The sequence below is a fragment of the Fonsecaea erecta genome, assembly GCF_001651985.1.
Source record: "Fonsecaea erecta strain CBS 125763 chromosome Unknown Scaff6, whole genome shotgun sequence".
Lineage (NCBI taxonomy): Eukaryota > Fungi > Ascomycota > Eurotiomycetes > Chaetothyriales > Herpotrichiellaceae > Fonsecaea > Fonsecaea erecta.
This window is the reverse complement of record NW_017387249.1, coordinates 1,680,428-1,706,305: the sequence shown is the minus strand read 5'-3', so window position 1 is coordinate 1,706,305 and position 25,878 is coordinate 1,680,428. Positions and strand designations below refer to the sequence as shown.

The 25,878-nt window shown below is 52.6% G+C and overlaps 8 protein-coding genes across 8 annotated transcripts; 3 read left to right on the top strand and 5 right to left on the bottom strand.

Moving 5' to 3' along the window:
* Positions 1–1,797: 1,797 nt before the first annotated feature.
* Positions 1,798–4,389, top strand: AYL99_07645 (hypothetical protein; the record flags this gene model as incomplete). Its single annotated transcript, XM_018839154.1, has 2 exons — positions 1,798–1,976; positions 2,073–4,389. 2 exons carry the CDS (start codon positions 1,798–1,800, stop codon positions 4,387–4,389), a joined length of 2,496 nt encoding a protein of 831 aa, XP_018691922.1.
* An 843-nt stretch (positions 4,390–5,232) lies between these two features.
* Positions 5,233–7,223, bottom strand: AYL99_07644 (hypothetical protein; the record flags this gene model as incomplete). The annotated part of the gene is made up of 4 exons (XM_018839153.1): positions 5,233–5,787; positions 5,851–6,168; positions 6,258–6,928; positions 6,980–7,223. 4 exons carry the CDS (start codon positions 7,221–7,223, stop codon positions 5,233–5,235), a joined length of 1,788 nt encoding a protein of 595 aa, XP_018691921.1.
* Positions 7,224–11,136: 3,913 nt separating this feature from the next.
* AYL99_07643 (hypothetical protein) lies at positions 11,137–13,085 on the bottom strand (the record flags this gene model as incomplete). The annotated part of the gene is made up of 2 exons (XM_018839152.1): positions 11,137–12,291; positions 12,354–13,085. 2 exons carry the CDS (start codon positions 13,083–13,085, stop codon positions 11,137–11,139), a joined length of 1,887 nt encoding a protein of 628 aa, XP_018691920.1.
* Positions 13,086–14,052: 967 nt separating this feature from the next.
* Positions 14,053–14,626, bottom strand: AYL99_07642 (hypothetical protein; the record flags this gene model as incomplete). The annotated part of the gene is made up of 2 exons (XM_018839151.1): positions 14,053–14,543; positions 14,605–14,626. 2 exons carry the CDS (start codon positions 14,624–14,626, stop codon positions 14,053–14,055), a joined length of 513 nt encoding a protein of 170 aa, XP_018691919.1.
* Positions 14,627–15,075: 449 nt separating this feature from the next.
* Positions 15,076–15,664, bottom strand: AYL99_07641 (hypothetical protein; the record flags this gene model as incomplete). The annotated part of the gene is made up of 2 exons (XM_018839150.1): positions 15,076–15,447; positions 15,536–15,664. The coding sequence occupies 2 exons, from the start codon at positions 15,662–15,664 to the stop codon at positions 15,076–15,078; spliced, it is 501 nt and encodes a 166-aa protein (XP_018691918.1).
* Positions 15,665–16,398: 734 nt separating this feature from the next.
* On the bottom strand, positions 16,399–18,226 carry AYL99_07640 (hypothetical protein; the record flags this gene model as incomplete). Its single annotated transcript, XM_018839149.1, has 3 exons — positions 16,399–16,545; positions 16,595–17,895; positions 17,950–18,226. 3 exons carry the CDS (start codon positions 18,224–18,226, stop codon positions 16,399–16,401), a joined length of 1,725 nt encoding a protein of 574 aa, XP_018691917.1.
* A 653-nt stretch (positions 18,227–18,879) lies between these two features.
* On the top strand, positions 18,880–19,662 carry AYL99_07639 (hypothetical protein; the record flags this gene model as incomplete). The annotated part of the gene is made up of 2 exons (XM_018839148.1): positions 18,880–18,944; positions 18,996–19,662. 2 exons carry the CDS (start codon positions 18,880–18,882, stop codon positions 19,660–19,662), a joined length of 732 nt encoding a protein of 243 aa, XP_018691916.1.
* A 1,963-nt stretch (positions 19,663–21,625) lies between these two features.
* On the top strand, positions 21,626–25,431 carry AYL99_07638 (hypothetical protein; the record flags this gene model as incomplete). Its single annotated transcript, XM_018839147.1, has 2 exons — positions 21,626–23,947; positions 23,998–25,431. The coding sequence occupies 2 exons, from the start codon at positions 21,626–21,628 to the stop codon at positions 25,429–25,431; spliced, it is 3,756 nt and encodes a 1,251-aa protein (XP_018691915.1).
* Positions 25,432–25,878: the final 447 nt, after the last annotated feature.

Genomic DNA, 25,878 nt, shown 5'->3' with positions numbered 1-25,878 from the left:
GCCTTTGATTTTTGGAGTTGTCGGAGCCGGTTGGCAGACTGCGGAGAAATTGCAGGTCGATCCTGCTGAAATTAGCTGCCACGATGAGGGAATCTTTCCACTTCGTCAAGCTTAGCGAGCCTTTGTCTCCCGTTCGTCTCGGACGCTCATTTACAATACCTTTTATTTTCAGTATTGGACAGCACTGGCTCGCGGAGGAATACAAGAGGAGGGTCTCTTGATGTCTTACGCCCGACTGTATTGCCTCCTCGCTCAAGATGAGGACACAGACGACATGTGGACCTCCGACGTAACAATTGAACTGCTCCCAGCTATTGTTGGTCGTGTCCTTTGTATGCCGGCACTAACAGGATCAATTGTGATACTGAGCACGCATATACCGGTCGCAGGTATCCTACAAGAATTACCCGTGGATGCAGGGAGTGACACTGCGTCTGTACTCATTCGTCAACACGGCCGCTACTGCCCATCCTCTCAGACACATGTTCTTTCCGTGACCAGGCTGGGGAGCTTTTCCTGTGACTTGAATGGACATGAATTCTTCACGAAATGTCTCTCGTCAAGTCCGACGACAGAAATGATACCATGCCAGGGTCCCGATCCAATGTCTCGCTTCATATCCCGTACCTGTTTCGACTCTTCGGAACTGGATATTTTGTGAAGGTTTAATGCTGGATTTGACCATGGCAAGGAGTTAACGATTCTGGCTTCGCTTACTCGGCCCATTTTTGTTTCCTTCCTCATGATATGAGTCGAATCTATGTCCTAGCACTTGCCAAGATGACATCCTCAACATAACATGAAGCATTTACAGAGCTCGCGGAAAAGTGTCTCTTACCTGGCCGTCCCAATTCTCAGGCGTCGTCAAGTTGTCCTATTCTCCCAGTCACCACCAGAAATTGAGACTAAACCAAGTGCTTGGAGGCAGCCTCCGACTTGATTTGTGGCCTTGCAAGATGCAGAACTTATATCGCCATTTCCCCATTCAGGTTTCCATTCCGTGAATTTCGATCCGGTTGCCATACGGTGGCATGTTTCTACACGTCACATCTTAAGGCGTCGACCCTAGAAAGCACAATGGGCTGTGGAGAGTCGTAAGTGCATTGTGGACAAGGCTGTCTGTTTCTATTCATTATTTCCGAACCTGGAATTTTGGGAGACAACACCTCATCTGAAACCGCTTACCCGCCTCGCAAATGCACGTTTTGAGGTGGAGAATGCTTGGATGTGTTAGCTGCGCGATAGGAGATGGCGCACACGAGGCCGCATGACACTCGACGGGCATTTGATGGCTGTCAGCCACCTGGCAACCATTACCCCAAACTGAGGAGTGCATTCATTCACTTTGCAACTTACAGCCCGTAAAGCCATTTGTGTGCGTTGTCCCCTGGTGGGCCAGTACTAATCTGAAGCAGGAAATACGAAGTTCGAGAGCCTAATGCCCGATCTCTATGCAGGTTACAGGCCCTGCAGCCTCAGCACGGAATTCCACCAATCAGTCTTCCACCGTCAAGGATATCCTGCTTTACCGGACCAGGAAATAAGAAGGTGCTTAAGACTGAAAATCAATACAAGTTTCCTTCACCACGACCACTCTCAGTCATTCCAGGGCTTCTTGTTCTTGCGTACTTTCATTACGACAATCATTCGCGCAACAACATTATCTGGCAAGAGGACCGACGAAAGAATTGAAAGTCGTCGAGGTGTAAAAGGGTCCTTTACATCTTGGGTCCCTCACATCTTGAGCATAACATAGTACCCAAAGTGAGACTGTGGTCCCCAAGCTCGTCCTATATAATGGAGAGCAAAGCCCGATTCGCGAAGCAGTACGATCCTGCAAATCCACGCCGAGCTAAGAATCTCGATGAGCTCGCTTGGGCACCTTTACAAGCGGCCGTGACAAGCTACCACGAACTCGGTCACTCTCGATCCCAGATAATCCAATTGCTGGAAGATCGGCATGGTTTCTCAGTCTCGTAAGTCATGCTTTTTCAAAGAGCGCTCCTTCTCCCGATTTCCTTTCATTCACAAGTTCTACTGGTGACTGACTCTTTTGCTCTACGACCTCGTAGGCCTGCACAATTGAACAAACAGATGGCTCAATGGAAACGACGCTTGAAAAAGAAAGATAAAGTGTCGAGCAGGACTGACTTGGTCCCTGCTTCTATACCATCGAACCATGATTCGCTTGAGCACGGTGTGGAGTATCATCACGGAGAAGGGAGACACCAGGTTGCCGATAATCCCCCTCTAGGGCTTGAACCGATTTCGGGCTTCGCGGCTTCTCAACCAGAACCTGTCGACACTTTCCCAAGGAGCTCCTCATCGGCTAGCCATCTGTATCCAAAAGCCAATTCAAGGCACGAGAGTCAACGCCCTGGTGCGACCGCGCATCTTAGTTCTTCTACCCCAGAGAAATCATCATCGCCATCGTCGGCTTCACACGAGGGGTCAATTACCGGTAACGATCCTTCTCCTATTCCTGACGTCTCCATCGAATGGCCTAAAGATAGACAGGACTTGCCGTCGTTGTTCGAGCTCATTGAGAAGGTTACTGAATATCAACCTGGCCCTGATGCAACCATCATATGGACGAATTATGAACCCCCGATCCTGCCGCCCACTGCCTGTGGGACCCATGATATTGACTCTCAATGGCACACAACCCTGGAGTTCTGGCTGAGAATGGGTAATATTGCAGATGCTCTTACTGCAGCAGGGTGCCTCTCTAGTGCTTTTGACCTGCACCATATCTGTTTTGTGCAGATCTTCACCCACGTCAAGAAGTGTGGCCAACAGATCCCGCTGTCCAGCGACCTTCATGTTAGTCCAGAAACTCAGCAGGATGCTCCAACTCGGAACCTTTTCTGTGCCGCTGCCCTAAAAAGTCCTGTTCTGCAGCTGCTCGTCAAAGCTGCCATCGGCATTGCCCGATCTTCATATCCTGAACAGGCCGAACTGACCCGTTCCGTGCTGGATGCGACGCTCTGTATTACAAACGAAGTGGAGTCTTTGACGACGATAAGGTTCCTGACGGCGTTGTTTAACTGTTACAGACAAATATGCAAACTTGGCTGGTGGTTCGCAGACACTCGACTCTTTGAACAAATCACTGCTGTTGGACCTCACCGTAACTCGATCGAACCTAACCATGACTCCTGGAAGCTAAAATCCCTGAGGGTGATCCACCCGACAATTCAAAATCGCGAGTACTTGGTGTTCATCAGTTGGATGTCCTGTCACTCGCAATCTTCTTCTGAACATATCGATCATCTTCCATCCGTTTTCGGGTTACCAACACCCTGTACAGCATTGGTAGCAGATTTGCACAGCGCCCGTTCTCCGTATGTTTGCGATCCAGGTTTGTGTTCCCCTATCGAGAACGCTGTTATCACTTTTCTGGACCAGAGCTATGCTATAATTTCCGAAGCTTCCCCAGTTCTGGAGAGGTACACGAAATTTCTTCCGCACGCCACTGAACAATTGGAGAATGCGCAATTCATATTGTTCTGGTTTCTTACCTGGAAAAGAGGACTGTTGGATGTCAACACGAACCAGGCACAGTGTGACACTGACTTTCGACCGACCGTTTTTCCGGAGACCGCTTATCACCCTTCCAATTTGGAGGCATGCTATGTCCTGTGCCGATTGATCTCTAAGCTGTTTAGAGAGGAATTTGCAGGAGAACCATGGTGGGGCCTGATGGATCCGGCTTGGGCTCCAATCTTGCTATCATTGTACGCCTTGTCGGCCATCGATAAAATTCGGCAATCGCCATACGTGTTCCTACATCAGTATCTGAGCCGAGTCCTCAACCCGCAATTTTATGTCGGCTACACAACAAACGACTACAAACAGGTGCATTCAACGATCCTCGCTCCTCCGTTCGTTGTCTCGAAGGTCAAAGCTACACTCAATTTGCATGAGCTGAATCAGTCCGGAGACGACATCGATGAACTTGACGTATCTCACCTCCAAAGCCGTATGGAGATGCCGTCGACAGCAGCTGTGCGGTTTGAGTTGGCCGATGCGGAAAGCAAGACCAATAAGGCCTCCCACGTGGATCCGACTGGTATCAACAACGGACGTCCTAAGAGAAGCGATCTGATGCTGCCGCCGCCGCGGCCAATATCGCCACCGACTGGTTCCGTCATAACCAGTTCCTCGGGCTTATCCGACGACACCAAATCGTTCCGCAGGCTTGCCCGCAGAATCAACATGCCAGGTGGTGCCCTGGCGTGGCCTCCGCCGGACCACAGGCGCGACCAAAATCCTCTTTTGCCGAGTCCGAGAGATATCTTAGAGGACGTCATTGGTATGCCTCGCGAGCCACCTGCATGGGGAATGTTTTTCGGCTTGAAGGATCAATTTTCAACAATATGGGACTAGAGGGGAGTTCAAGAAGGGGCCGGATGGAGACAACCAAAACAAAACATGAATCGGAAGAGTGTGTCAGATTTCCTTTTCCTAGAGTTTGGGAAGGTCTATGCAAAATATGAATAAAGTCTTGAGGGTTTGATTATTAGTTTGGGCCACTGGGCCTGGACCTGGACGAAGCAGGGTCCGTCCGTCCGGCTGGCCGTGTGTGTATGTATGTGTGGGTGTCTTCCACCGCCGCTATGGACAATAATAGCCCAGCAAAGCTAGCTGAGGCTGTATAAAACACTAGCTGCGATAATTCTATGGATTCGGGGGGGGGGTTGGGGGTATCACTTTGGGAATGTTGGAAAAAACGTGAACCGGGGACGAGCAACGTCTGTTGAAGAACAACGTTGGTTGGGGGTATCGTGCGTTTTTGAAAAGCCAGATTAACAACACAACATTAATGGACTTGCAAGCAAGCAAGCCTCCTCCGTGTCGTTTCTTCTTCTTCACTTCCTCTTCCTCCTCATTAGTTAGGATCTCTCCAAAAATTCGGGGGGCGTGGGTCGTTAAATTCATCGGTATAGGTGGGTATCGTTTCTTCCGCGCAAGGCTATGCTCAGTGGGAAGGAGCCGTCCAGCAGGTTTAATGATCGTAAGAAGCTGGTATAATGCAAAATGAAAAGGAAAAAACCAGAAGGGTATCGTGGGTCGGAATGCGGTGTGGTGACGTGATGGATTCGAGCATCCTCCCATTCTTTCGAGATTCTGGCGGTTGGTGTGGGATGGGGGGTTGGTCGACGATGCCGTGCAGGGCTTCGATGGACTCAATCAAGACCGGGAAAACAATATACAGCACGAATTCAACCCTCAGAATCTGGGTGCCGCGCCCTTGTTCTCCCTCCTCATGGCCCAGCCCTTGAGTGACAGCACGACGATCTCATACGCCATGATGAACGCCGTCAATCCACACGTGACGGTGAGCACAAACATAGCCATGAGACCCGTTCTCTCCATGTAGTGGACGATGTCTCGGGCACTGGCCATGAAGATGATTCCACCACTGATCAAGCAGAAGGCGGCGATCAGTTCAGTGGGAGGGCGGGTAGGGTAGACCGACTTGGGTGGGGAGAGGAACATGATCAGGTACGTGAACATACGAGCAACGCCGAAGCCGACCAGCAGCGTGCCCCATTGTGAGTGGACATTGGTAGACACCATCGAGTCCTGGTGGTGAGAAGACATCATGACGCCGAGGAGGATGATGACCAAGCCAGGCATAGGGTTGAGAGAGGTGGTGTACTGTTTCGGTGTCTCACGTAGCTCCAGTGCTTCACTGGGGTGGACGTCTGTTCGGGCAGGCATGTTGTCGACAACCGTGTTCAGACAACGGCGGACGATGCTGGACTCGACAAGCATACCGCACTAGGGACAATAATTTAGCCGAGCTGCCTCAAGGCCAACAAAGCAGAGACAAGAGCAACTCACCATTCCGCCGCCAAAGAACATGATGGCGATCGAGACATGTTCAAAGTCCTGGGCCGTCCACTCGCCGCCCCAAGCCGCCAGATGCTCCAAGAAGACATTGGTGGCACCGTACAGCCAAATGACAAAGGATTCCGTGAATTCAGCCGAGGGGATTTTCGACTTCCATTGGCCGACTTCGCTGCGGTTCGGCTTAAGATTCCAAGCCCAGCCCAGATCGGCAAAGCAACCCATCCATCGTCCCAGGGTGAGCAGGCCGTACCAGAAGAAAATTCCTCCCTTGATAAAGTGGGCTAGACCCGTGAAGACGTTGTTGGCTCTCTGTCCAACCTTGATCAGTCCTCATGGTGCTCTCAGGTGGTTAACTGCGCCCTCCTGATGAAGGGAGCGCAGTTGGGGGAAATACTCACGAAAATGCCACAGTACGTGATGAAACCAGTCACCAAGGCGATGAAACCAAGGACTAGAATCAATCTGTCCACCACATTGTACACGATCTTGGCCACGCGCAGCATCTGAGATGAAAGCAGGTGCGGAATGCGCGCGGACAGGTATCTGTCGATGAAGCTGATGTGCAACCAGCGGGATCGCTCGCTGGGCTGCTGCGGTAACTGCAGGTCTTCGTCGTCTTCCGAGTCTGGGAGGGGTTCAGGTTTCTCAAAATCATCAAAGGTATCCCGTCGGCCCACAACCGTCGGAGAAGCATCACGGCTGTGCAGGGTCGAGGAAGTATCGGTGCCCTGGCCGCTGTCGCCAGACCAACGGTAAGGATTATAGGGCGGCCGCCTGTTATGCTGGGCCATGTTCTCCACGGAAACCGGGAGAAATGCCTCCCTCTCGCCCACCGGAGCTGCGGATTGCTTGCCTCTCCGCGAGTAGGCGAACAACAGGCTCGCAATGACCTGGGCGGTCATCATCCAGGTCGCGATCCAGCCAATCCTGTGGTGGGCATTGTGCACGTACAGATCGGGGGTGTTGATGTTGTACACAATCCCGAACAGCAGTCCCACGCCGTTAACAATCAGGAAAAGAAATTGGACGGGAAGGGCGAATTTCGACCGAGCAATGCTGAACATGGCGCCTTTTCTGGGTCAGCAACAGTTCTGGCACCACTGAATTCCTACCGACTCACCGATTGGAAGAATGAAAAACCATGCCAATACCATCATGACCACGTGCGCCATGATCATACCCTGGTGCTGGCCCAGGCCGGCATAGCTGGGCATATCATATGGATCAATCTCCCCGCCGTCATTGTGAGGGGCTTCCGGCTTCTTCATGTCCATGTCATGGTGCTCCTCATCGTGACCATGGGCCAGTGCGAGTGAGGCCAGTTGGAGCAGCGCTGCTGCAACGGTCCACCTCGACAGACCCATTCGGCTCACCCTTTGTGTCTGGATGTTCTTCAATGCTCCTTCTATTACACCGACGCCCACCTGACTCGACAGCTTGGTTCGTTCCCAACAAGTGAGGGCGGGGTCAGAGATCAACGGGGAGTGGTAGGACAGAATGCGACGGAGGCGGAAGAGAGTGTGTGGCAGCAGTGAGGGAGAGGACAGTGAGGATCGTCGATACGAGGAACAAGAGAAGGGGGGAGGTCAAGAGCTCAGTATAGAGAGAGATAGAGAGAGAGAGAGAGAGAGAGAGCGAACACAGACTTCCACATGCAGCGGTCACGGGCGATTATTAAAGAGGTGAAGGCGGTCTTGGAGACCGGAGCGAGTCATCAGGCGAGAGCGAGCGCACAGGCATCGCGCAAGGGACAGGCGACGAATAGGTCAGCAGAGCAAAAGCTTTTGCAGGGCCATGGGGAGCATGGGATGGCATCGCACTGTTGGCATCAGTAGGGACGCATCGTGGGGACTGGTGGCCGGATTTCTCGGATGCGCCAAAGAGTGGTTCTTGGGCTCTTATCGCCGGTCGGAGGAAAATCGAACGAGGCGTCAAGAAAAAGTGACAAGGCCCGCAGGTGCAGTAGCTCCAAAATAAGGGCCCTGGACGCCCTTGACCTCAGTGGCGCCCCCCATTGGCGGCTGCCCGGAACGGCCAACAAGAGCCCACTACAACCCAACGAGGGGTCACCGAGGGGTCTTGTTAGGTGGCCAAGGACCGACCGACCGACCGACCGACAGGCCTTAGGGACCTTGGGGGAGCTACCTACCTACCTACGCTGCGTATTCCCGTTATTCAATTTTCTCAGGCAAGGATCTGTCTGGAAGCTACATACGCAGTACGCAGCCCCAAGTACGGACGAGGTACGTCAGATCACCCGCAAAAAGTATTCGCTTACCCAGCAAGCCCAGCTTCCTGCGAAGAAGCGCTTATGGGGCAAATGATCCATCGACATGTTGGTCCAAGCTCTCCTCGTCGCTTTGTCGTTTTCTCTATTACTTCCCTCGAGCGCCATACTCAATGTGGTACTGTCGAAGGGAGCAGCTCAAATTCCCTCAATCTGCTGGGCCTAGTAGCGCAAGCATGGGAGCCCCACCGGGAAGGATACTTCCTGCTAGCCTCCGCTGCCCTACGTCGCGGTCGACTCTCGTCGACTGCTGACAAAAAAGAGCGACGAGATCGGACCCTATTCCAGAGCCGCGATCCATCTTTCTTTTCTTGTCCAGCTTCCCGAGTCAGATTCTTGTTTGGGTTCTCGTCATGACTCTTTTTCGCGCCCAGTGTCTATATTTGCTCCTCCACGACCTTTTTTTTTGGCCATCAATCCTAGTGATGTCATGATGTCATGATCTCGTAGGCGACTAGAGTTTGGAGAAGAATGAAGTGTCCTTCCGTGCCATTCCGCTGGCCCCAGACGCACTTTTCAATCATAATAATAATGGATCCGGTGATAGGTGGTATTGGATTTCTGCGTCAGGCACGGGACTCGTTCGATTCGCGCGGGTGTGCAAAAGGTACTGGTGGATGGAGACGGGGAATGCCGAGTTGCCAACCGGGCGACTGGGCAGAGCGTGTGGTGTGAGAAGTGGTCTATGACTGGCCTGGAGGGATCGAGATCGTGAGATCAAGATGCTCGTCTTTCTCTCAAACGGTAAATAGTATTAGTGGGCGGGCGGCGGAGGAGGAGGAGGAGGAGCGGTGACTCAGCGCACAGCTTGCTCAGGCACCAGCGGGCCACTGTGGACGAAGCTGACAAGTCTCGTACAGCGTTAACTTGAGAAAATCCAGTGGCTGGAGAAACGACACATTCCAACCTTGGAGCACTCCGTACTGTAAGAGAAAATGCAGAGAATACGAGTTTTCTGGAGATGCATCAAGCAGCATATGGTGGACAGTTTGGGATTCATTGTGCCGCTGCTTTTGACAGTTCAGGCAGCCCAACCTGAGCCGGGCCCTTTTTGGGTAACTCTGCTTTATCCCCGTCTCCGTCTCCGTCTCCATCTCCATCTCCATCTACTATCCATCACGCAATTGCATACGCCTTTCCATTGGGATCAGGCTGACAGCCCTGTTCGTGTCACTTCTGTAGACTTCCATGGGCCCTGTCATTTGCTTCTCGCCCCTTTCCTCCTCTCCTCTCCTCCCTCACCAATCACGTTCGTCACGCCACTCCCGACCGGGTCATTACCACATGCCGGTCATCGGCCACATCGGCGACAGCTTTAACCTGACACAGACAATACCGTTTTCTCTCCTAGGAAAACATTCCTAATCCATGGAATTCTGGTTTGATAATCCAACAAACCTGAAACGACCGAGCCAGGTAGTGGCCTTCTTGGGGCTTGAGAATACCTGTCTACACTCCTACGTCGGACCGAACTCGAACACCGACCCAACCTTGTCACCGCCGGGTCTATTCGCCCAAGTCGCCCAAGAAATGGCCGAGTGAAGAAAAAAGTTTGAGTTCGTGTCCTCCCAGTCATCGAATCAAGACCATGATCCGCTTCGTCGCTACTGCAACAGGCGCCAGATGAATAGCTTCCAGCTTCGTTTCATGCAAAACTCCACCTCTTCAAGTAATGGAAATGGCGACTTGTTGTTTTTCGGCCGACTCGTCTGTCCGAGGCTCCGAGCCTTGTATGGGCTTTCATTGCCGTAAAATCCGCTAGCTCGCTCGTCCCTTGGCATTGGGTCAGAAGATGCGTCTTGGGAGACAATCGATGCGTCCTCCGGAACCCCCGCGCTATCGTACCACCACCGTTTCCTGCAGTCGCCAGAGCTGCAAATGGTCACAAGGACGCGAGCTTGTCGATCCCGCATTGGTTCCCGCTTCGGCGCTACGGCTGACCGCCCTGCACAAAACTTTTATGCACATCATGGATCGATGATCCTGTCGCGTATGCTCCATTGAAATTCCGTGGTATTCAGCGGCGGTCGTAAAGGAAGCCGTTTGCAGGCACCCCAGCAGGTTCGGTTCACAACGGGTTGATGATTAATAGACGGGAGGGAAACGGTATGCACAACCTCTATCCATTCCTTGCCTTATCGTGCCACAAAAACGCGCGAATGCAGGTATTTCTGTCGAATCAGCAGAAAAGCATTCCAAACATATCACGACATTTTACGCATCTCCCGCCCTGGGGGAACGTATTCGTTTATGATGCGACACACTAGGCAACAGGAAAACAGTCTGCGGGGTTATCGTCTCATGAATATACAAGTATACAATGTGAATGCCTCATCCTCTACGGTAGGTCCCTAGGCACCAACGTTCGTAACACATTCTCCTCTCCTCGAGATATGGGAAAACGTGGGATTTGGGTGATAATCCCCGGACCATGTACTAATAGCCTCGTTATGTACTTTGACATGGACCAGCCGACTTGTGTACTGCGTACCGACTAGCCGAAACAGGTCAAGAAGGTCGTCGCGTGCTATTACTTACTGTGGGTATTCGATTCGACTAATAAAATACAGAGAGAGAGAGAGAGAGAGAGAGACACACACACAACCTATCAGATCGATGCAAGCAGGCAGCCAGCCAGAAACTCTGATAATGTTCCATTTCTTCTTCTTCCTCTCCACGTGGCTCTAAGAAGCCTACATACGCAGTCGAAGTAGTATGTCGGTAGTAGTAAGCAGCAGCCAACAATCCTTGTTCTATGGCTTATACTGTGCCATTTTCATGTCCTGTGCCACACTGTCGACGCCAACCAATTCCATCCATCCCAGTACCAAGTCAGTCCGTGAGGGAGACGAAACCGAGCACAAGCACAAGCCCAAGCCCAAGCACATACGTGCATATACAGTATACATGCATACCAACCACACGCAGCCCCGTTCCATTCCCCTATTTCTTCTGGGCCTTTCCTTTCTTCCTCCCTTCCTCTCTCGTCTTCAGATCTTCTCCAGACTGCGCAAGCTGTAGAAAAGGAGATAGGCCTCCTGGCGCAGGACGTCCTCGGTAGTGGTGGCGCTGACGATCTCGTCGTCGAAGCGGAACCACTTGTTGTCCTGGCGGCAGAAGGCGAAGTAGTGGCCGTTTTGCGCATGCTCGCCCTGGTGTACCACCACGCAATCGAGGTCGTACATGAACTCGCTCTCCTTTCTTGCACTCGCACTCGCACTCGTGCCCATGCCACTGCCACTGCCACTTGCTTTCGCCGAGGAAGAGGCGGAGGAGGCGCTCTTGGGGGTAGTCGTGTTGTTGGTGTTGGTGTTGGTGTCCTTGCCCTTCTCCTTTTTTTCAGCCTCGCCATTGCCGTCGGCGCCGGCATCTTTCTTCTCCTTCTTGATCACCACCGCCGCCTCGGGCCCTTTGGCCGGCGGCCGCGTCGTGTACGGCGCCATGTCCAGGTGCAAGCCGAAGTCGATCTTGCCCTCGTATTTCTCGGGCCCGAACACACCGCCGGCGTTCTGCTTCATGCCGAACCGCTTGACGTGCACGCACAGGATGGCGGGCAACTTTCGGATGCGCGTCTGCTTGGAGGCCGATCGCCGCGTGTTGCAGTTGTTGCACTTGTATTGGTCGGGCGACAGGGGCTCGGGCGCCGTGAATGCGCGCAGGCAGTCCTGGATGGTGGGGATGGTGATCTTGAGGTCCACGGCCTTGTCCTTGTGCGAGGCTTTGGTGCCGTCCCCGCCCTTCTTCGCGTCCTTGTCGTCCTTGCCTCCTTCATTGTCCTTGTTGGGGTTGGGGTTGGCGCCGGCGTCTTTGTCTTTCGAGGCGGATTCTTTGCTGGCATCCTTGACCCCTTTCTTCCTCTTCTTCATCTGTTTCTGGAAATCGAGCGAAATGCTCGAGAACTCGTCCTCTCGGCTTGACACCGTGTGGCAGGTGTCGCAGGTGATCTGGCTGTTGTAGCGCCCGTAGAAGACCTTGTGAAAGAAGCAGACGCACTGCTTGTCCAGCGTGGCGATCCCGTTGGCCTGGTTGGTGGCGTGGGATTTGTTTCCAGAAGCCGGGATGTACTGGGCCACTCCCTCGTGCAGGCGATCAACAATGCACATGAACCACTCTTGGGCATCTTGCTGGCCTTTGCCGGACATTTGCTGTTCGGCGTAGCATCAGTATCAGGATTTCCCGACCATTGAATAGAGAACAGTCAACATACCGGAATATTTTTCCACGAAGCGAACAACAGATTGACGGCGTGGGCAGGGAGAGGCTGGTCCACCATAGTAACATCTGAGAAGAGCTCCGTCATGCCACAAGCAACGCAAGTCTTCTGCTCCTTATTCTGGGAGCCTTCTGCAGATCCGTCATCCTCGTCGTCGTCGTCAGAGTCGTTCTTCTCCTTCTTGTCGGGCTCCTTGGAGATCGGACACGTGTGAATCGGGTGGCCCATGCCCAAGAAATAGCTTGCCAGCAGGGAATTGTGCACCATCATCTGCAGCACGGCGTTCATGTAGCACGTCTCGCCCAAGTTGAACAGCCCACGGACGCCGGTCCTGCCGCACGGCCGCTGAGAGGTGTTCGCCGTCAGGTACGAGTCGTCTTCCCCGTCGTTGGTCTCGGAGATCTTCCGCTTCACTCCGTTGACCTTGCTGCTGACGGCGCTGCTTTTACCGCCACCGCTGACTAATAACGCCGGATCGTAGACCAGGTCGTTGCAGTGCCCGCAGTAGACGGCCTTGTGGGAGACGGCGAACCCATGCTGCGTTTTGGAGAGGTGTTTGTTCAGCGCCGCGAAGCTGCCGGAGAAAGAGCACGAGACGCACGAGTACGTCGCAAAGTCTGGGTCGAGCTGGTGGTTGCTGCTGTCGCGGAAGGCGTTGATTTTGCTGGTGGCGTCGGCGTCGAGGTGCTCACAGCCAGCTGTGGGCATGTATTGCGTGAGAGCCATGATAGTTTGAATGAATTTCTGGGAAGGTGATAATAGAGAACCGGCAGAACAGGGACGAGGAGGATATATACAAGGGAAAGAAGACCGTTGGGGGTTTCGAGTTCAGGAGAAATCACACGAGGCGAAATGTTTTAATAGGAAACATCCACAACAAGATCGCTCGCGGTCGAGCAATCCTCCTCGATAGCCGTCAGCAGTGATTGAAACTTTTCTCCATTCATGAATAGAAGGACAATAGGAGCCGGGGCTATTGTGAATCGAGTTGAATGGCCAACAATCAAGTGACATTTTTGGAAGTGAAGTGATTATTTCCAGCACTAAAGAGGGAGTATACTTCCCCGTAGAATTACGGTGGGGCAAGTAATCCCCACATGTCGCAGCCCAGGTCTAGACCTTTGGGACGACAACCGACCGAAGGGTTACGCAAACTGGCAAAGGGCATTCGAGAGATCATGGATACCTAAAGGAATTCCATTAGAATTGGGTGGTTGGGGTCTATCAGAGGGATTGCTCGCGAGTGCTACAGACACCTTGGAAAATTCACAACCACCCCGGCTGTTGAATGCAAATGGTGCCGTTTGGCAAGCAGCGCCGCTGAGAAGACAGCGATGACCCATGATGAAACTGGAGTATTCATTTGAACACTCAGCCTCTCCCACGCGTTGTGAGACGGGCCGATGGTCAGGGAACAAACAGAGGCGTGACAAACGCATCAATGAGGATGCGAAAAGGGATCCGAAGCAGTGAATGGAAACAGCGTCGCCCGTGACTGCAGCACTCCTCGGGAATATCGCTGACGATGGCGTCCGTCTCCTCCCATGGCAAACAATATCTTTATTCATTGTCTGTGCCTAGGTCTCAAAGCCTTACCGACACCTCGCCAGAGTCAGACACCAGACGGCCACCCTCTTTCCGCCGTCGTCAGGAGCGCCCCTCGACTTTGTTGGATACCGCTCGGCTGCCATCTTCAATGATAACGAAAAACCTCCACGGGAATGTCGTTGAAGGCGATCTCGATATCATCACCGTCCCACATCGCCTCCTGGGCCTTTGATACCAAATCGATGAAGGTATCAGCCCAGCAGTAAGACTGCTCCGGCCCTTGTGGCGGCAAGCGGACACCGTTCTCATCGGTGTAGCCAACCGACATCATGAAGATAAATAGTTTCGCGCACGCGGTGACAATAGAGACGGCCTTGCCATGCGCCGCAACGGCTTTGTTTTGGTAATCCACATACAAGGCCAAGAGATCCACAGCTTGAACTGTCTGATCCTGGCCCAACTCTTCAGAGTCCCTCGTACCCCTCTCCAAACTGTCCAAAAGCCCTATCATCCGAGAATTGATCTTGTGGCCCAAGGCCCGAGTTAGTAGTGAGATATGACATATGTTCTCCATGAATGCCATGTATTTGTCGTGGTATTTTCCACTGTGGAGAATCTCGTAGTCATACAAAGTCACTGCAGTGAACGAGTTCGTAAGACGGTTTGTTTGTGGCAGGTGAAAGAGCTATGTACTCACTGTTTGGACTGAGCTCTTCCATCTTTTCGAGACACAACGTTCACAAAGCGGAGGCAACGATGGGGAGTGTGCGGCGGAGGGCGGCGTTCAGTCGTGTCAAGCTGTGAAGTCGCACGTGCGATCGACAGGACCTTTAGAGCTCAACGTCTTCCAGGGACGTGTACACGGGATTTTTCTTATGTGGTTCTGGTAAGGGTTAGCTGTTGTGAGGTAAAGTGTCGATGGCTAGGAGGACCTGCGGGTGCATGAAGATGCCTAGTAGGCCACTGGAGAGAAAAAATGTTGGAAGAGAAGCTGACTGTTCGAGATGCATGACAGAGAGGACAGTTAAATGAACAACACTGTCTTGACAGATTTTCATCCAAAAATCTGGTCTCCGTGGGAATCAAACATTAGTATCTCGGCGTTGTGAAAACGCCCTAATGAAAGAGCCCATGATGTCGTTAAACTGTCACTCGATAACATCGTCTCTTACTTGCTTCCCCTCGCTCTACCCCGTGGCAGACCACTTCCTCTCAAACCTCCACGGCTGCCAACACTGCCTCTGGCCCCTCTCGCCCCAGCAGCAGCGCCTCCCCGGCCGGCCGGCAGATTGCTGTGCTTGATCGTTGATGAAGTGCCGGGTGTTACTGATGGGGCCATGCTTTTACGGCGTGGAGTTGCCTTCAAGCTGGCGAAACTTGCATCTGCTGTAGTCATGAAGGTTGCATCCCCACTGCTCTCACCGAGCCGACCGTCGCCAGTGGTGGTGTTATTCTGGATTGTCGTCGACTGATCGTCGAAGTTTCCCTGGCCTCCCTGCTGACGCTTTTGCCAGCGTTTGATCGACTCAATGATGGGAGCCTGGAGGGGGAATGACCCGGTCAACCAGTGTCCCGGCAGCGACCACACAGCGACAACTTCAAGAGGGAGTGGGAGACGTGTAACGTACCTCTGGGAAATCAACAACAAAGGCATTCATGTTCAACCCGTACAAAAAGCTGGCGAAACTCTCCCCAAACCGACTGAGACTCTCGTGCATGAGTTGCAAATGCATCAAATTCGCCTCCAAGTCAGCCATTGAGTCACTTAATTCTGCGAACTGTGGCTCGAGTGAGTCGAGCAGCAGCCCAGGTCCTGTGAAAACCCCATTGTTTTGGTGGACAGAGGCGCGGAATGAAGAACGTGACGCAGGACGCAGAGGAGTCGTCGGCCTGGAAGTGGGTGAGCGCGATCTCGTCCGAACAGGCATTTGAGACGTCGTGTGAGGCAGCGACATTGTTTCAACTGAGAAAAATGTCTGAAGTGGGATTTATGCACAAGGGACAGTACTTGGAGCGAAGCTGATGTTGTAGAGACGTGTACGTGTCCACCAATCGCAATCCAACGGAATATCCGGAAAAACTCCTCCGCGCTTGATATGAGATTGTTCCGCGCAAGGCTGACTAGGTTGGGGAAAAGAAAGCAAGATACGAGGTACTGTACTCTGTGGGTGCACTCGGTACAAGTACACGCAGCTCTGCAGAATCCCCAGGAATAAATCAAGACGTTGGATGAAACTATTACATTGTGGCCAAGCTATGAAAACAGCTGCAGTCACTGAACACGACCCTCTAGATCAGCAAGGCCATTAGAGCCTTCGAAACCTGGCTGACCCAACTCTAGGTACATAACCCTTTGTTTCCTCCCGAGAGTATGCGCGTGAACCTTTGGAGAGAATCAACCTGGTCCCTACTTCCTGTCCTGTCAATGTCGGCCGTTCGCTGCTTGCCCAAACATCTCCCTGAGTAAGTAAGACAAGATATTCCCATCAGCTCAGATCCCGTCGAAATCACCGCCAGGGGCGTCGTCATCGTCCATTTCACCCTCCACTATCTCCTTTGCAAGCTCACGCTCGCGTTCACGTGCCTCTTGGGCATTCTTGAGCTCTAGTCTGTGTTGGTTCATGGGAAAACGCATGGCCTGTTACAAGGTTAGCACCAGCCTTGCCAGAATGTTAGGGTTGACATACCTTGACGCTCTCATCGTGTAATGCTAAGCAAGCTTGGATGCGCTCATGGAAAGCATCGCCAGGCTCTCTGGTAGCGTATACGTCTCCCACATCCTTGCTCTTCATGTAACCACGCTCATGATCCAGGCTGGCCTCAATGACCCCATCGCGAATTGCCTTTGCGACAATGTACTCTGCCGATTCCTCGCTGTCCAGACCAAGGCGTAAGCACATGTCGCGCAGAGAGATTCTTGCGTATGACAGAGACATCATGCGAATGCCGGTCCTAATCACATTCTGTCGCAACCTCAATATAAGCGTGTACGTATCATCTTTTCTAAAGGTGGCATTGTACCGCTGGACCAAGTTCTGGAAACCGATCACATCTCCAGAGCTGACGGCTTGCACAAGTTGAAGATATGGCTGCAATGCTTTTTCCAAGCTGGGCTGGCGGAAGATTGCACGGTCCGGAATGTCTCCCATCAAAAGTTCAACCACAATAAGCATTTTCGTCGAGGCCTGATAAAATCCACTGGCTTTGTAGGACGTTGGCGACTTCCGTGTCGCTCCAGTCAGGTGTTCGTGAGCTTCAGTATACGAAAGTTGGATTGCTCGGATGCGGCCAAGATAGTACAAATATCTGGCGATCTGATTGTTCGCAGCGGTGGGGGGGAATTTGGTATGGGATATCAATAGGTCGGCCTGTGTGACGTGAGAGGTGGAAAGATAATTTCGGAGAAGCAAAGTTGTGACCGCAGACTGTATATCCTGGTCTTTTCTCAGGGTTGCAGTTCGCAGAGCATCAAGGAGTGGCTTCCGGATCGAGATCACCGCAGCAGCAGGAGAGGGCGGCAAGGGTGCCATTTCTTCAAAGAAGAGCGCATAGTAGAAATACACCCGGGCCGACAGCGAATCCAATGTCCGACGGTTCAGGGTGCGAAGATGGTCCACCAGAGCACTCGAGAACTCCGCACCTGCGTTGATTGATTTCTTATCGTAGAGGTGGACCTGTACCAAGATCGATAGGTAGACGTCTATTTCAGGGAGGATCTCTTTGTGAGAGCTTTTTTGGTGCGCCGAATCCCTTTTGCCGTGCCATTCCTCAACTTGTCGGGATGGGAAAGATGGGTCGTCCTTGACGGCACTGAGAAGGGACATTGCAGTCGCGGTAGGTGTTGCATAGGTGTTCGTGACAACAGAAGCTATCACATAAGAGGACAGGTGCTTTCGCATAGAGGGTATGGAACGGAGGACCCTCAAGCTGAATCGAGGATCAAACTGGTTGACAGCGCGTTCCAGCAACGGAAGATTGGCTTTGATTTCTGTATCAATGTAAGTAACATATCTCCAACAATCGGAATACTTGTGCAACTCACCCTCGATTGCCTTTTCTTGAGGGTCAACTTCTTCTTCCCCTTCTTTTTTGCCCTCATCATCTATTGCCCCATTTGTAAGATCTGCGTCGGTAGCTTTCTGAGGTGCGCTCGGAGTGTTGGAGCCCTTTGCGGGCGGGACGACAACCGTCATCTCATCATCGCCATCCTTCTCTTTTCCTTGTTTGGACGTCTTTTTGGAATTCTTGGATTCATCCTTCATTTCGACGTCGTCCGAGCCGTTGATGCCGCCGTTGAGATGGGGTTTGTCGCCGCTCATATCTTCGGCAGGAGCTAGAGATATTGGTCTGGGAGACGAATCGAACGAGTGAAGAGGTAGGATCACGCTGGGTAGCCTTGGCTTATCTTTTGTTGTAGAGAGTTCTTCTGTATCGAAAGGGAGGATTTATATCAAGCCGCAGGGTCGGGGAACCAAGTTGGCATATGCCCGGAGTTTCGAGGTCTTGATCCGCCACCAATCACAAGTCCGTTGATGCAATCGACTTTCTAGGGCATAGGAATGCGATGTGAAATCGGGAAAAGGAGGTTAAGTTTGAGAGGAGAATGATCGGGATGAGGTCAGGGCTGGGTTGAAGCAACAGTAGTTTGGATGGAGATGGAGACGTTGATTTCTTACCTTTGGCCGGCGCTTGCTGTTCATAGCGCAGCCGCAGCGCAGCCAGGCACAACAGACAGACGCGTTCGCTTCTCTCTCCACACCACAAACTGATCGCCAACAAATCAACTAAGAACCCATGACGCAGTCGCAAGACGCCTCGACGGTGCAAATGCTGTGCTTACTCGTACTTTCTTGAGCACCCCCATTGCTGTTGACACTATGGCCGCCCTGTACAGATCATAACTGCGATATCGAGCGACAACCCAGGTGAGAAGACCAAAACCGGGACACGTGCTTCCACGTCTCGCAGCAATATGGCTCTCCTCGTGAACCATCTGGAACAGATTTCTCTATCTGCAAAGTCTATATCTGAGCTGGAGTATGCGTGAAACATGAACAGACCCATTCTTCGTCGCTGACCACGTCGCAGGTTTCCTCCACCTAAGATATTTACGAATGCTCTGCTCAACAATCAGGAAATTACAACCCTGATTCGCGACACGGAACCTCATGAGCGTGCACTCTTCTCAATCGATCCAAATGCTATCAGCAGAAATCGTCCACAGAATGGTTTTCGGTCTGCAGACAACAAAAATGGTTTACAAGGCCGGAAAAGTGGGGTTTCTTTCGCCCATCCCATGAAGCAATCGGCGGTCTCAGCGCTGCTGGGTAAAGAGATGCTCCAGGAGATCAGACAATCTAGCAGTGGGCGCTCTCGTGAAGGAGTGAACGTTGAAGTCCTCCTTCGCGGAGCAGAAAGACTCTGTGAGGTTTACACCGTGGCGGGTGCAACAGAAAGAATTCGAGCCCTTCGCAACCGTCACCGGGACGTCGCTAGCTCTATAGCTATGCTCGAGGACAAGGTCTCCAGACAACAGTCGCTTCTAGACCGCACAAATCAGGCATTGAACTCTCAAGAAGGGCGGGATGAGAATGATCTTGAGCAAGACCGGATCAACCACAATGCTATACTTGGCCTCGTGGATGAAGATTTCCAGGTAGAAGAGGAGGAAATCCGCGAGTTGGAGGCTAGAAAGAAAGCCTTGGAGGAGCGTGTCTCCGGCATGGAAAGAGACCTCGGCGGGCTTCTTAAGTGATGATGCACATCTCGAAGCCCGGCACTTCTTCATGAGCAGTCGAGTGTCTCGGCATTCTTTCAACTTGTGCTTCGGCCGCACAGCTGACAGAAGCAATGATAGACGCATAGGCACCTGCGGAACGTTAGGGACCGACAAATTGCAGCTTGCAGCAAAAATTCAGTGTGCCGTCGACATCCTCGTCATGGACCTGGCGATATATCAGCCTGGACACAGCCCGAAAACTTTCGCGAATTCTCGACAAGCCTGGCTTCCCAATACCAACTGCACTTTGACGAGTGTCAGCGGTCATCATGCAGCAGGCAGCAGAATGTCAAGACATTCAACGCTGTCACCCGCCTCCAGAGATGGGTGCATAAGACGAGCTTCTGCACCACCTCATCCGTCCATTGATCTTCCAGACAAGGATGTCCACAGTTCGCTACAATTTCGCCTCGCAGGGAACCAGCTGACAGGAGTTGGCGTTGCGTGGTATCCCGCGCCGCGCAAAAGCAAGAGGGACGTGCACTTTCGCTTGTGAGGAATCACCTACTCGCTTACGTGGAATCCGTCCTCCTTTTCAATATTTTCGAGGCTCTGACTCCACCCTGGTGCTCAAGTCAAGACGGATAGTTGGTAGCATGTGGCTACCAGAAGCTACTGAAGCCACACATCTTTGGTGGGGCACCTGGTTTCCCTTCTTGTCGACACTCAATTCTTGATGCGAGTAATCCGGAGGACTAGAAGCAGGGCGAACTTCCCTCCTTCGAGGAGTATTTCCACTGGAGAGGTTGAAAAGTGGACCGGTAATACAGGCAAACTACCTCTGGGGAAACAAGAATGCAGAAAATCGTGTACTTATGCGTGATAGAATCTGTATGCATGCTTCAGGGGGTGAGCGCCCTCTACGTAGGAGGTGAATGATGAAAAGGGCAAGGTGCCTTTTCTTGCATATCTGCTAGGTATTCAGGACCTAGGACGGGTATAGTATGGGTTGGAAGTTAGGAACTACGAGTGAGTAGTCGTAGTGACAAACTAGATTTCCCCATCTGTGGGCATCTGAGGGTCCCTGGCGCTCCGGTGCCAGTTAAGACCAGGAGACGCAGGTCGCCGGCCGTTGTCAGAGGCCAATGGCAAGGGAGCTTCTTCCTGCATAGCCGTCAGAGCGCAGCAGTCAAACTCGGACACCTGCAAACATGTGTACACTAGGCCTCGGGCTTGCCCCCAGCTAGTTAAGGAAATCATGCAGCTCCCGCAGAGGACCAGTAGCATGCCCCGACTTCTTCCCCTTAAGCACGCCCAGAGTTCAGGGCCGATGAGATGCAATTGGGCGTCGGGTCTGGGTCCGTGGTGGCAGCATCCACAGCAATGGGGGTCAGACTGTGAAGACTGAACCCCATGTCCCAATTGAAACACCAGCCCCGAAAAAGCCCAGCACTCGACGCCATCCATCAATCAAGCAGTCACTCACTCACTCGTTTCTGCTCAGTCCGTCTTCACAGTCGCTGTTCAAAACCTCTCCTGCGTCCGAAGTCCTTGTTCAACCAGGTTCAGGCAATCATTTAGCTGACAGGGACTGCACAGCTCTCTCTTTCACCTGTGGAACAGGGGTACTGACATTTTTCAGCCTCGAAGTTGCCCCCAACTCCTCAACTGCGGAGCGGAACCGATTGATCGTCACCCTGTCCGTCCATTATTGCGCCGCCGCATCCAGTCGCAAGAAAGTGCTCGCAGACGCTTCAATCGAGCTCAACGTATTGGACCTCTGAAGAGTGCGGCACCAGTACTTGGTCGTCGCTCCGTCGAGTCCTCAATTGCTACAGATTTGGAGCCGATTGTTGACAGACTAATCCGGGAATCAATTTCGCGTTCAACCAGGTTACCCCATGGATAACTGATTGCTCCATTGCGACTGCCCTTGCTCTCCCTACAGCGACCTTCTATCTCATTGCCTGCCAACTTCCTCCGTCGTCCTCTCACCGACATGGCGCAACTACGGAGCATGGGGTCGGGAACGGACGTCCTTTCCATGTCCGCCAAATCTACCAGAGCCACTCTCCCACACGCAGCAGCACCCGCTTCATACGTCTCAATTGCCGAAGCCGAGAAGTTGGTCTACGCAGAGCTTGATCGTCTTGTCAAGATTTCAAATAACGCTGTCTACTTGCTCAATGGGTTTTTGGATCAGATACTTTACGACATCCTGTCCAAATCGCAATCGACTGCATTGGGTGCGGTTCGGGCTGCAATCCCGTTGGTACTGAAACAGAGACTGGGACGTGCGGCGATAAAGGCTGCCGACGAGGAATTACAAGACTATCTGGAAGAAGACGAACTGGAGAATATACAAAACAACCCAGCTGTCCTTGACCCCAGAGCCGAGTTCGACGTTGATCTTGCCTGGAAGCTCACCAGGTTGCGCTGTATGGTTTATGCTAAACTTGGGGACATGGAGGAAGAAGACGAGGAGGATTACCTGGATGGCGACGACGTGAGGGAGCATTTGAGTCAAGTGAAAGAGGCGTTCAGATCCTCTGCTAGAATCTCCCCACCCTCGGCCATCTTCCTGTCCACTGTCCTCGAGTTTGTCGCTGAGCAAGCCCTGTGCATCGCGGCGCAGCATGCGAGAAAACGAATAATGTACCTCAAAGATGCGGGTCGGGAAGCCGTTCCAATCCAACAGCACTCGGATCCGGACAAGATCTTCTTGGAAGAGATAGATATGTCAGGTATAGGCAAAGAAGGGCCTCTGATCCGACTTTGGCGGTCATGGAAGGGCAACGTCCGGACTGGCGGCAGCTTATCCTCACGTCCTACAACACCCAACCTTATGTCGCCCATAAGTCCGGAAACTCCCATACAAGAATGGAAGTTTCCTTCGGCTCCGGTGATCCCACCAATACAGGAAGAGGGGAGCAGATCCGTGACGCCGGCAAACATTCCTCTACCCATGAACGAAAATGACGTGGATGAAATAGAGGTACCAGGATTAGCGCGTACCTCTGAAGAAGTGGAGACCACTGAGGAACGCCCTGGTCCTGGAAACCGAAGGCCGACGAGTATGTTAGTTATGCCTGGCCAGTTCCCTGGTTTGGCAAGCACCGATGAGCAGCCGCAGAGGCCGTCTCCGATCAGAAGGAGATCGAGGTCATTGCCTACTTCACCCAAAGCCTCTTCCGGGGCACAGTTGGCGACTCAATCAGAAATCTCGCCGTCCCTCCCTGTTCGTGGGTCTAAGGATGATATGAGCGCCTTGGAAGTAAGAGACGAGGAAATTCCACGCCCTCAGGAGGGAGCAAGGTCTGTTCTGCGTTCGAATGCGATTGGTGCCACTGTTGCTACTATCGCTGGCGCGTTGAATGCAGAAGCAGCCAAAGCTTTTCGGAGAGAACGGCCGAGCTACGAGCTGGCCTCAACAGCCTCCCATGAGTCTGGTGGCCAACAACAAGACACAGCAGAGGATTCCGAACGGACGCAAGGCTTAATGCCGACACCAGTTGCTGGCGTGGACGCTGCCGAGGCAGACTCCCGCGAAGGTATGGGCGATTCCGATCACGCGGCTCTGAGCTCCAGCGATGCAGAGGAGCTCGAGGCTGCAAATGATCACCTGAATCTCAGAGATTCTGGATTCAGTGTTGCTGGTCCCGCGCATGATGTTATTGAGGAGGAGGACGAGGAGGAGGACGAGGCTGCCACAGACGAAGCCGAACCACAGATCACTAATCACCAGAATTATGAACAAGTCCCGGGGGAAAGCGGAGCCGGGAATCGCAATACGAGGTATTCGAATTTGGGGTATGCGACGATCTTCCAGACGCCTGATACAAGTTCAGGCTACAGCAATCCAAATTCTACCCGATCCTTTGTGCAAGGCACCGCGCGCTCCAATGAGGCTGGTGCCAACTCCATCACCACAACACCAAGCACGACATCTGGGTGGCCAGCGGTAATTCCGAACAGGAGATCCTCATTGGATCGTCAGAAGCCCGAATACTCGCAAATGCCACCATCATACCACATGTCGGAACACGAGGAGGCAGCGGAGAACCCACAAGAGTTCCTCCCGCGGTACGGGACCTCAGCCTTAGCTACACAGAACAACCGTCCGATAAGCGGAAGCGCGAAGGACGGAAGGCCATCAACATCAGGTTCTGGGACAGGCCGACGGCAACACATTCGACTTCGCTCAGACAATGAGGAGGTATGGCCGCGGGAAGAATTAGACAGAGCGAAAAAGAGTCTTGATCTTTTGATTGACAGCAACGAAACGCTTCATTACACTCTGACGCCTGCGTCTGCCAATGTGGTATGTAGGCATTCATCTTTTGTCTTGTAAAGCGCTGACATACTTCACAGGGAGGAAAGGTAAAGGTGAAAAGCCAGACTCAAGAACTGGCAGATTTCTTCAGGACCACTGCGCCTCCAGGAGAAGAAGTCCGTCCCAAGTCGTCTCGTTCTGCGAAAGACGGTCTTCGAGCAAACCCGCCTCAGCCCCCGACACCTGGTCAGAAAGCTACTGCCTCGCCTGCTAAGCCTAAGAATCGTCTGGGCGAACCACGTGAAGCTCGGATGGTGCGAAACAATACCCGCGATCTCGCCGACTATGCGCGCTCAACCGGGCCAGAACATGAAGCACAGCTTCCCAAGTTGCTCAATGCACGACCTGCTACTGCGCAGACCACCAGGACAGAGTTGTCTTTTCGAGAGAAGGTCTTCGGAGTAGTCGATGAAAACCGTCCCAGCACAACATCTGGCAAGCCCTCGCGGTTGAAGTACCAGGCTAGAGATGCTAGAGGGCCTCGAACGGCGGAAAGCTCAGATTTGATTGACTTCATCAGAGAAGGCCCTCCACGAGCCCCTGGAGAGCATCGGATAGACCGGAGTGTGGCCCCGTTCCGAACGACAATGGATTCTGACGACTTGAATGCACTGGCGCCTCCGCCTGAGCTCGACACAAGAGGACGTAACTCTGATGGCAGCGCTCAAGAAAGTGCCGTGACGGTCAAATCAATGCCCTCATCAATGAACTCACGCACTGGCTTGCTCGAGTCGACGAATCGTGCAGCCGGGAAGTTCACGAATGGATTCGGAATTTCTGCAACTGCGATATCGAAGCAGCCCGTCATCCCGGAAACAGATGGAATGCCTAAGAGAACTCGGCCGAAAATCCGAGATCCCTACGCGATCGATTATTCTGACGAGGAAGACGAAGAAATGGAAGAGGAATACGAGCCGCCGAAACGCAGAACCGACGAAGAATCACTCGTTGATTTTCTTAGGAACACAGCACCTCCTCCTGGCATGACGACTCAGCCAATTCTTGCTGCGATGCCCAACCCTACTCAGCCGGACCCTGCAAGCATGTTGAGGCAGTCGACTAGCAGCTCCAAGCTGAAAGATCTCCTTCCTGGTGGCTCAGCTTCAGCGGCGAGAAATAATCCACATGCCAGCGGGAATAATACGACGCCCAACACGAGACCGGTCAATATTGCACGCGCAGAATCTCCTCACCTAACACAGGTGGGTTCACGAATGGACAAATACAGACCTACGACAACCACCCATGCCCCGCATGTAGACCGAAACAGACAGAAAATGCGCGTGCAACCGAGAGATCCGACCACAAGCTCGAATGGTGGCGGTACTGCAGATTTAGCTGCGTATCTGAAGAGCTCTGGACCACCGCCAGGAATGAACGACAAGCCGCCACAGAAAATAGGAGGTGCGGTCCAGAAGGACCAGGCAGGGTTCCTGAAATTTTTCCAAAGAAGGGGAAGTGTGAGGAAGTGAACAGGAAAGTGGACGACGATGTGACGAAGGCCCAGAGGAATCTATGTTGGGCACTGAGTGCCCGGGATGCGACAAAAGATAATGCCATTCGATGCCGCTAGGGAGCCATGTAGGTGGGAAGGCCAAAGGGTATGTCACAACTGGTCAGAAGAGTGGTTGTTTTTTTCTTCTGCTGGAGCTGGATAGTCAGATACCCAAGCGAATCTGTTCTGCCATGTAGATTAGCGTCAAAGGCACTCCGAGATTGTCAAATACAAGAAAATATCCCATCCCGTCATGTATATGGTATTACAGAGTATGGGAGGATTTTCATGTCACGTGCCATCCAAATTCAGGGGTTCAAAAAAGGGGCTGTTTCTTCACCGCCCACGTGATCCAAGTTTTGTCCATGGTTTCTGCCACTCCTGACATTGAATTTCAAGTTCTGGGGATCTGTCAATTTGAACA